Source organism: Trichechus manatus, unplaced genomic scaffold, assembly GCF_000243295.1.
Source record: "Trichechus manatus latirostris isolate Lorelei unplaced genomic scaffold, TriManLat1.0 scaffold00024, whole genome shotgun sequence".
Classification (NCBI taxonomy): Eukaryota; Metazoa; Chordata; class Mammalia; order Sirenia; family Trichechidae; genus Trichechus; species Trichechus manatus.
The window spans coordinates 18,602,489-18,613,343 of record NW_004443960.1 but is presented as its reverse complement, the minus strand read 5'-3'; the positions used below and the strand labels follow the sequence as shown (position 1 = coordinate 18,613,343).

The following is a 10,855-nucleotide window of genomic DNA, read 5'->3' as shown; positions in this document are numbered from 1 at the left end:
GATGAGAAGCCGGAAAAGGGAACAGTCAGGGAGAGACTGACTGTTCCTTCCAGGTTTAATTCCCTGCTCAACAAGAAATTCAAGCTTCTACAGTAGCTCTGGGCCGATGCTTAACTTTTTCATGACCACAGGAAAAGCAGCAGCTTTTTGGCAAAGGCATTCAAGGTGAGGTGTGTGTAGTATTTGCAGTTACACGTCTGGGAAATAAAAAGCCCTTGTTCCTCTTAACCTAGGGACAGGTTTGTTCTTCACTGGCGATCAGTGATTTTGTGGAAGCAGCCAAATGCATGCCCCTCAGGTAAGCCCTGCACCCTTCACTCGTATAACTTCAGGGTGCTGTGGAGGGGCAGGATGTGGATGCCAGTTTGAAAACCAACATCTGAGGGTGACCTCAACAAATAGAATGAATCCCTGTGTGTTGGGAAATTGCTTGGGTTTTGGCAAATGGCTTTGTGAGCTTCTGTGGTGTTTCTTTAGCAATTTATAAGGAAGCTGGTATGAGATGAAGCATTGCTTCGTTGAATTGCTTTCCTCCATCCCTGCCAAATCTTAACTCCTCCCCCCTTAATGACACTTTGCTGTGCTTTGGCTGGTTGCCCCAGCAGCTCTCCCCTCATCCCTCTGCTGCACGTGCCCACATTCTGAGTTAGGTCGAAGGCCCCATCCCTACCCTTCTGGTAAGGGAAAGAGAAAAATCTAGAACTGGGTAAAGATCCAAGCTTCAGCCAAGTCCCCAGGCCCAGGGAAATCCAGGTAAGAATGTACAAGGAAGTATTTTCAATATGAAACTCCCCCAAGGAAGGCAGGAACTAGCCTTGAAAAGGAAGAAAGGATTAAGCAACACAGTATTAATTGGTCTGTGAAACAATACTGATCTCCCAGGGCCTGGTGCCAAAATTCAGTCCTGAGTGCTGGAGGCTGCTGAGTGTGGGACCCCATAGTTGAGGGCCTCATGTACTATGCCAAACTATAGCGAACACTGGTGAGAAGTTGCTGGGTAAGGACTTGTCTAAAAGTTTAAAATCCAAAACACCTCTTTTGGTTTGCCATATTTAAAGCTAGGTCTTCAGTGTAAGGAAGCCCAGAGGTAGACCCGATTACAAGGTAAGGGCTGGAAGGAAGCTGCTGCTGCTGCTGCCTTTTTTTATTTGTTTTTTCATTGCCTGCTTTGCCATTTTTCCTGTGTCTCTTGTGTTTGGTTTAACGATGACTTGAACATCTTGGTAACTGACAAAGGTCTTCCTTAGGGGAATCCAGCAGTATCTTCTTTAAATGGCCGAAAAGACAATTATTTTACGGTTGAAGTGTGTTAATTGGAACTCATCTGAGGACATGCCACACTGATCCTCCTCTCACTCCACAGTTTGAGTCAGATGGAGGTGATCCCCACCCCGCTTCAGAGTTTATTCTCATGGTAAACTGTAATTCTAGCATATATCCAGTTTAACCTGGACTGGGACTACGTTTTGGTGAAGTTAGCAGGCTTTTTTTTTTTTTTCCTTCCGTTTTGAAAGGGAAAATTTGTTTGAGCACCAGTTGTAGAAGCCAAGATGGTTCAAATGGATTCTGCTTCTGATTCAGGTGCTGGGACATCTTGTCCTCCTCATTTCTCTCCTCTTGGAAACCCAACCACCCACCCCATCCCACTGCTTTCAACACAAATCTTGGATATTGCCAAAGGAAGCCATTCAGCAGCTGCTGGGTTTTTTTCTTTTTTTTCTCCTCTTTCCAACACATATATACCTGCTCTGGAAGAAGCTTGCTCTTCTGACCCTGGTCCCCAGGCCCCTGAATCTGTGATTAATTGTTCTTACCTGTTGCACTAATGAATCTGATTCTAGGTTTCAAAGGGGAATTTGAAGCAATAGGCAAATGGGGCTTGGATGAATTGGTCCTACAGATACCCTGCCTTAACCCGCTGAGGTGATGAGTCCACACTACTCATGTGACCCTCCACCTTTGTGGATCCCTCTTGGTTTGTGACCAGTGTGTCCATTTCCTGAGGTTGTCCAAACTTGTTGACAGAAGTCAATGCTTTTGTTTGTATTCTCTGCATTGTTGCACTCTCCAAATGGCCCTTTGAATATTTTTATTAACTCGTTACACATATTTTTGTCTTTGATGTCTGTATTATTTTTCTTTTTTTAATTTGGAAGGTTACCTGCTGTTGGATTTAATAAATTTGTTTACTTGACTATTGACATTTCTGAAAAAAAAAAAAAAAAAAAAAAAAGCAGTGACTTTATTCTGGGGCAAGATGTACCCACCGGGAGCCTCTCCCAACATGATACTGGATTTGGAAAATAATCCAGATAGTGTAGGATTCCCAGATTCCAAACATGGGCGTTGACCTCTCATTTGCCAAGCTTTAACAGGGTGGCCTTTGGAGTCCCAGCACTTGTAGACAAAGAGTAAATGAGTCCTCACAGGGCAACTGTGTAAACGGTCTTACCTTACCAGCTCACGTGGATTCCTATGAGGAATAAAAAGTGAATTTGAGCACTGTATAAAATGAATGGCTCCTAGATCTATCAGGCGGGTGGTGCTTAAGGCAAAGGAGACAAGGTGAACCTGGCTTTAAAGGACTGTCAGGTGCCTCTGCTGTATAACCTCGGAAGTTAGTAAACTGGAGTTTCCTTTTACTCATCTATAGAATTAAGAGAATGTTAATTCTATCAAAAAGTGTTAGGATTTAAAAGAATTTCCTTCAGCTCCTAAAACATGTAAGTACCCTCTTACGGTTCTCCACAAAAGATGTCAGGTGAGTAATGCAGGGGGCTCCAGAAAATACAAGAGGGAGGTTGGCCTGGTCACATGTGACCTTTCACAAGTTGCTGTTCCTCTTGAGGGCTCAACTTCCCTTTGGCCAGATGGGGCAGAGGGCGCTTGGACTGCATGATCCTTGATAGCTCCATCTTGTTTCACATTCTAGAAGTCTGTTGTGGTAAACCACTTACTACCCTTAGCTTCCTTCTACTGTATTTTCTGTAGAGTTGTTTATATACAGGAAAAGCTGTTGACCAGCCATCCTACTCATTTCTTTGATGGAGGCCCTAATGGCCTCCCCAAAAGATTCCCAGCCTTCTAAAAATAATGGTATCTCCTAAAAGTACAGCGGTGGGATTAGATTTTATTTTTGAGTTGGAAAGGGCTTGGGAATCTTTCTAGCTAGGGAGAGATTTTTGAGGTTTCCTCAATGAACTGAAACTTTTGCTTTTCTCTTTCTCCTTTATTGCCAAGTATAGCATCAGATGGGGGTGGGAAGGAAACCTAGAGGGTTACTTCTCTCTCAAAAAGTGTATCCCCAAAATGTGTACTTTTCCCTCATTTGGCTGTTTGGCTTTTGTGGCCCCTCTGAGTCTAGCCAGGGCCTTGTGAACAGGTTTGGGAGTGACAAAGTAGAAGATACTGATTTTCGTGCTTATATAGAGCCTGGAGTAACTCAAAAGTGTTGTCACAGTGCTGTACAGATTATTTACAGCTAATTTTTAATTAGATGAGGAACAAGCAGCTTCTCCGTATACTTAACAGATAAGCTTAACTGCATATGGAGCTGCCTTTCTAGCAGGAAAGGTCTACTGAAGGCATGCTAAGGGTCTCGAGTACAGAAGTCACCTCAGCACTGGCCTCTGCTCTCAGATCCATTTGCCAAAGCACATGGCTGGGTTGGTTCTGGAAGTACCCCTTCAGGTCTGGGTTCTGACTTAGGTTCAAAAGGGTTGGTCTGCCTGGGAAGAAGCAAGGGGGCCTGACTAACCTGTTTCCCTTTCTTTGCTTTGACTTCTGAGGATGCCATGTCTTAATGAAAGCCATAAGGCTCCTACCTTGGTTAACATTCTTCTTTATGCAATGTTCAGTCAGGCCTTGATTTAGTCTTCTTTAGGGGTGCTGAGAAAATCCCAGTGGAATATGGCAGGGATGCAGTTCGCAGGAGGGCATGTAACTCTCTAAGGTGTTTCCTAATTCATACAGATGAGGATTTCCCATGGGGCTTGTGCTTATCTGGGGTGGTACTGCTAGTATATTAAATTAGCTATAAAATAGATGGTACTAATGCAAGATAAGACAGAAAATAACATGGACACAGACTAGTATACATATAGATTTACATAATAAAGGAGGCATCCTTTACTGAATGAGATAGATAATTGGGTAAAATCATCTAAGTATTTGGGGAAAAGTACCAAATGCCAAAATAATTCCAAGAGGGAAAACAGGTATACGTGTAAAAACTAAATCATTAAAAATACATATACTTGTCAGAGGATATTAAATTGATCTATGGATCAGTGAAGACTTTAATTGACAAATGGACACTACTTAATCCATAAGACACCCTTAAAAATTCAGTATGGAAAAGTACTCAGCTTCCCAACAGAAAAATGGGCAACGGATATGGACGACTCACTGAAGAAAAACAGCAGGCCAAAAAAGCTTCTGGAAAAAAAGTTGAACGCCAATCTAAAAGGGATTCAAATAAACAGAAACTAAACCTACAATGAAAAACTTTAGCCTATCAAATTGGCAAAGATTTGAAACAAATTCATGCTAACAAACATGGTAAAAAGCTTTCTGGAGGTAAAACCCAGTAATTTCACTTTAGGAATTTTTCATAAAGAAATATCTGCCAAAGATGTATGTGCAAGGGTATAACTGGCAGCATCATTTGGGAATTTTAGTGTCAACAATAGGGAATTATTTTAGTAATTATGACACATCAACATGTTGGAATATTATATAGCAATTGCATATTGAAACAGAAGATTGTAAAACACTGGCAGTTACAGGAGGTGGGGTTAGATGTGATTTTAACTTTCCTGGATTTTTCAAATTTCCATTAATGGGCTTTATAATATAGAAAAGGTTATTTACAAAAAGGGGGAACAAAAGGAAATGAAGATGAATATGGCTGAGTGCCTTGAACAACCCCACTGTGGGTAGGGAGGCCACAAAAAAGAGGAATACATGCAAAGCCTAAACTAAGAGTTCTGTAAAAACCCCGGAGTTGCCCCTTCCCTCCGTACCCTTCCCCCCCGCCCCCCGCCGCCAAAAAAAAAAAAAAATCCTAGAAGCTGCTTCTCCAGCAGCTGCCTTGGCAGCTCTGCATTGGCTGTCTAGAAGGGTGTGGGAGGAAAAATGCACAAACGCACTTATGAATGGAATGTGTGTTTGTAAGAGGCCAAGTTGGCAGCTTTGGCTTCCAAAAGGTGGGAGCATCAGCTGAGAGAACACAGCGTGCAGACTGAGGCCTCAGAGGCCTTGTGGTCCAGGCCCCAACCTCTGTGGAGTTTTGGAGTTGGGGGCCCATGGAGAAACCACCAGCCCACCCATCCAGGAGAAGGAAATGGCATTGGCTATTCCTAGGAGCAGAGGGAGCCTTGGTAAAATGTCCTCCATTGAGCACTTCCTTTGGGCTTTCCCTAATTTAATCCTGCTAACAGATTTAGTAGGTAGGTTCTAATGTCCCCATGGGGCCCTGGTGGCACAGTGGTTAAGCATTTGGCTGCTAACCAAAATGTCAGCAGTTCGAATCCAACAGCTGCTCCTTGGAAACCCTATGGGGCAGTTCTGCTCTGTCCTATAGGGTCACTATGAGTTGGAATCAACTCAATGGCAACAGGTTCATGTCCCCATTTTAAAGGTGAGGAAACAGGCTTAGAGAGGGAAAATAACTCATATATAGTCACTATTCTGTCATTTTCCACAAACAGGCTCTGAATTCTCCTTAAAAGTAGCTATTTCCTCATTTTATATATCTGAGGAAATGGACTCAAATGGAATTAAGAGACTTGCCCAAGAATACCCAGGAGCAGAGCTGAAGCTCCAACGCAGGCTTGTCTGTCTAAAGGCAAGCGCTTATTTTGTGCTTCAGGACTGGAGCCTCAAGAGGTGAGCACAGCTTTGGAGCTCAGCTGGCGGGAAGGAATCCAGCAACACTGTCGGTTTCAAGCTGCTCCATGGAAAAGCCTGAGAACTGGAAAGATGGGTCCTGGTAGGAACTGCCATAGGCCAAGGTTAGTGGAATGTGACCAAGTTCCAGGACACTTCCCTGTCACCCATTAAAGAGTTGGCTTTATTCAGGGCCTTGCAGGTGAGGTTGGTAGTACACCTGGGGAACTTTCCTCCTGATGAGGGGATTCAATCTGCAGTGCCCTAAATCCAAATCAAACTCTTCAGTTCTGGCTCCTGGTTCCCAACTTCCACATAAGGCCAGATCTTGTAGAGGCTACACTTAAAGGATTAAACTGCCTCAAATGCTCAATCTTGAGAGTTAATTTTAAGTAGAACTGTTTGCTAATTATAATAGCAATATATGCTGAATGTTTAAAAAAATCCAGCCCCCACACAGACGGATTTGATGAAAACGAATTTGCTAATCCCACTAGCTATAGATAAATACTGTTAACATTTCGGCATTATAGCCTTCCTGATTTTGTTACAAGCCCATGCAAAGCTTTGTGTGTATGTTTTTTCCTACAAAAATGGGCTCAAACTATGCATACTATTCTGTAACCCTCGCCCTTTCATATAACATATTAATAGCCAGAACTTACTTAGTGAATACTACGGGTACAGTACTGTGAATGCATAATCTCATTTATATTCACAACAATCCTAAGAGCTATGTACCATTATTATCCCAAGCAGAGACATGTTAATTTATTCAAGTTCACACAACTTAATGAGCAGGAAAGCTGGGATTCAAAGCCAGGCAGTCTGGATCCAGAGCTCTGTTGCCTCCTTTTGCAGATCTCTTTCACTGGAGATTCATAAACACACACACACACACACACACACACACACACACACACACACACACACACACACACACACGTGCTTAATACTTATTTAGAATTGTGTGCCTGGGCCCATGTCCTTTCTAACATAGACTGTTATCAGTTTGAGAGATGATTAAAAAGCAGAGCAGGTACTGGCTTTGAATATGAAGCTTCAGTTTCAAAGGAAAGATCTGGTGTGAGGGAGGCACCTACTGGTGAAGGATGACACTGAGGCCTCATTTTGAAGGGTAGGAGGCATTCCTAAGAATGGAATCCGAAGAGGGTTTCCAGTGTTGTTCAAAAGCTCAAAGAGCCTTCCACCCTCCTTGGTCTGGTGGAGCTGCCAGATTTTTAGTTCAGCCAACTTTTTTTTTTTTTTTTTACTTTAGTCTTATAACAGCTGTCAATGAGGAAACAAGTTTGCCTGAGAGAAATTTGCTTCATAGATGTTACAACTTTGACAAGCCACATAATGGCTGGGTTTTCTCCTGGCTTCCTCATCTGTACATACCATTTACTAGGAGTGCCACATGGGACAAGCACCTACTACCACACCTGTGTACATAAACCCACTGACAAAGAATAAACTGGTTTCCTCCTCTCACTGTCTCAAGAGGAAGAATGCTTGAAATTTAGGCATTTATTGAAAATTTGTACATGCCATATAAATGAACTAGACTCCTTAGCTGGTACACTAAGTAGTTTCTGCAAGAGCTGTCTGCTGGATGAAGAGGACTCGCGACCTGGGGAGGCTGTGGCCTGACCACAATCTCCGCCATTGCCTGGGAGGAATAAAAAATGGCTTGTGGAAAGTGGTGGGCAGACTCACAAAGACATGTTTGGGGTGGTACTTTACTCTTCGTCTTTTATTCCCATCAGTCCTAGGCCAGAGAGCGATCCATGAGCGCTGCAACAAATAACAAATGAGGAATGAAGGTAGGTTATTATCCACAGGGTTGAATGATGGTTATAAACTCCTAGCTAGGGGAGGTAAGTTTATTTAAATTCCTGTCTCACAGGGCTTTTATTAGGACTACAAACAACACTAACTAACACACAGAGCACTTACTACCTGCCAGGCACTCTTCTAAGTACTTTATATGCTTTGTCTTGTTTAATTCTCAAAATAGCTCACTGATGTAGGTAAAATTATCTCCATTTTTCAAATAAAGAAACAGGCTCAGAGACATACAACTTGCTAAAGTCACACAACTGGTAAGGGACAGAAGCAGGATTTCAATAATGGCAGTCTGTCATCAGTCTTGGTAAACTGCCATGTTAGAGTTTATTTTTTGTTGCTGTTCATGTTACTTAAACACTTTTGTAGCACCTATTATGTGCCAGGCACTGTTTGAAAAACTTTACAAAGCATTAACTTATTTAACAGTGCATGTAAAACACCTGGCATAAGTGGTTAGAATTTAGGAGCCATCCAATACGTTAGCTGCCTGTCACCTTATAATGAAAATTCAATGGAGCTGAGTTAGAGGGTTGAGGAGCAACCTCTGAAGCGAATCAGGTAGATACGAGCAAAGACAAACAAGGAATCTGTCACCAGCTGCTGCCTGAAATTAAGCTAACAAGCACTACTAGTCTTTCTGGGTATGGAAGACTGGCACTTTAAGGGCTGAAGAGCAGCTTTGGAGTCAGATGGACTACAAGCGTTTACATCCTGACTGTGCACCTACTAGCTGTGTGACCTTAGACAAGCTGCTTAATCTGAGCCTTTTCCTCCACCTGTTAAATGGAGATTCTAACAACTGCAGTCAAAAATGCATATAAAAGCACTTTCCACAGTACCTGGCACTTATTAAAAGTGTGATAAATTATAGTTAATATTTTCAATTATTAATTTCAGTAGTGACCAGAGATGTAAGGATTGTTTAAGAGCTGCGTCAGGCCTCCAGCGTGAGGAAACATTTTCTTCTCTTTGTTCCTCCTTTTTCCTGAGCCACTTGGTTTCCCTAGGGGATTGGCTAGCATCAGACAAGGCCCAGAGAAGGCCATCACACAACAAGCTTACACAGTTTGCTTGTTTGGAAAATGCATGTTCCTGTTGCTAGGTTTGATCAATAAGGAGGAAGGAGTAATATTCGGCTTCCTCACTGCAGGATTTGCTGCTTCCAGGGGGTTTGTTCTTCTGACTTGTCAAACCTGTCTTAGGAGCTTCACCTCAGTCAGAACCCAAGCCTTGATGCTCCCTGACCCCAACACTCCCCACTAAGCCTTCACCCACGGTGACCACTGAACTGACCATGCTTTTGGGTCACTCTTGACTTAGTTTACCTGCAGTGGGGGACTGCAATCTAAGTATTCTATCTGGAAACATAAAGACGAACTCCCGTGTTCTATCCCTCCCTCCATACACTGGCCATGAGGAGCTGTGTAAGGGCAAGTCTGTCTGCCTCCACAGCTATGCGCCTAACCAAAAAGCTTTACTGGCAACTTCTGGTCACTTTATAACTTCTGCTGCTAGCCTATCCACAAGCCTGCTTAAAGTATATCAGTCTAAGGCGTTTTTTATTCAGTGTAAACACCCAATAACGGTTTCTGCTTCTCAGAGACAGCAATTCTCTCAAGCTGCCCATGAGGTAGTCCATCTCACTAGTGGCCCTGACATGCATGTTAAAGGACTTTATGACAGAAAATGAATTTCTGATCCAGGCTTCAAGGCCTAGATCAAGGTATTCATGTTCTGCTGTTTGGGACCTTGGGGCTGGAAAGAATCCCAGAATGCCAGATTGTCAGGGACTTTTTAGATCTAATACAATCCAGTGGTCTGAAAACTATGTTCAAAAAAGCCACTTCCCCTCCTTTCTCCCTACCCCAATATACACACTCATTCATCCACCCACTCATTCATATCCAGAACTGCCCATCTTCATGTTTTAGGATTTAACATTAGTTTTTCTTTAAAGGGTTTTACAGCTAAAAGGGTTTCAAAATCATTGATTTACTTCAAATCCCTCATTCAACTGAAGGAAAATCGAGACTCATAGTGGGAAAGTGGCTTGGCCTCTTGCCACAGAGAAAATATGTGATAGAGCTGGGACTGTACTCAGAGTCTTGCCCCAGTATTCCTCAGGTTAGAAGCAGCCACACTGGCCCTGCTAGACCTTAAAAGTCAACTGGCAGGAGCTGTGTCGTTCAGAGCAGTAAGTATAGTTATATAGGAGCATATACATGTAAAATAGGAATATAATACCTATCTCTCAGAACTACTGTGAAGATTAAGAGATGATTCATGTACGTCTTCAGTATGTGCCTGGACATCAACAAATGCCCTTTCTACGAGACCAGCTGGAGCCCAGGGACCAGTCACAAAGGGACAAGCCTTCACAGTTCTTACCTCTTGGTTCCTGGTAGTAGGATGAGGCAAAGGGTGCCCGGGCACAGGCTGTGGTAGAGCTTTCCAATCTTCCGGCCCCAGCGCCAGGCTGCTATCTTCGGGTGATCCATCTTCAGGACCTGGGATCAAAGCCTCGTGTCAATACTCAGCTAGAGCATCGTCTACTCACATTTGGAGGGGCTGTAACACTCTTCCTCAGACTCTAGGGCCATGGGAGCCCAGCAAAGGCTCTGTACAAATCTCCTGATCTGAAGCTGGAGCCCATACTACAGGGTTTCCTGTCCACCACAGCACCCCCAGGCCTCAGGGTCAGTTTAGGGCCTCCTCAGGAGAGGCTGGCTGTGTTTCCTCCAGGTGGGTCCTGTAGGGCTCTGAGCTAGGGGAGCCATATCACTGATAAGGACTCTCATCTGGGCTCTGCCATTAAGAATCTTTGTGACTTCTGGCAAGTCACTCACCAGCTCTGGCCTCTATTCCTCATCTGCTAAGTGTGGGAGCTGAGACTAGGACAGATTTTCCCAAACTGTAGTCATTCACACCCTACCTTCACCACTCTACTTGTGTGTCCCCCTCACGTTTGTTTGTTTCTAAGTAAGTCAATTTCTTCCTTAGCCTTGTCCAAGCACTACTATCTCTGAAATCACAGCTTCAACGTGGTGGTTGCATATTTTAATGAGTGTTAGAAAAACAAGTCCATAACTATCAAACAGAAAAAAAAAAACAACAG

The 10,855-nt window shown here is 43.3% G+C and overlaps 1 protein-coding gene across 1 annotated transcript in view; it reads right to left on the bottom strand.

The window, feature by feature from the left end:
- Positions 1-7,291: 7,291 nt before the first annotated feature.
- REXO5 (RNA exonuclease 5) overlaps positions 7,292-10,855 on the bottom strand; it is a 32,322-nt gene continuing 28,758 nt past the window's right edge. The window contains exons 18-19 of the mRNA XM_012554640.2: positions 10,129-10,247; positions 7,292-7,686 (exon numbers count right to left, since the gene is read on the bottom strand). Of these exons, the coding sequence (XP_012410094.1) occupies positions 7,632-7,686; positions 10,129-10,247 (174 nt within the window). The 3' untranslated portion in view covers positions 7,292-7,631. The remainder of the gene's footprint in view (positions 7,687-10,128; positions 10,248-10,855) is intronic.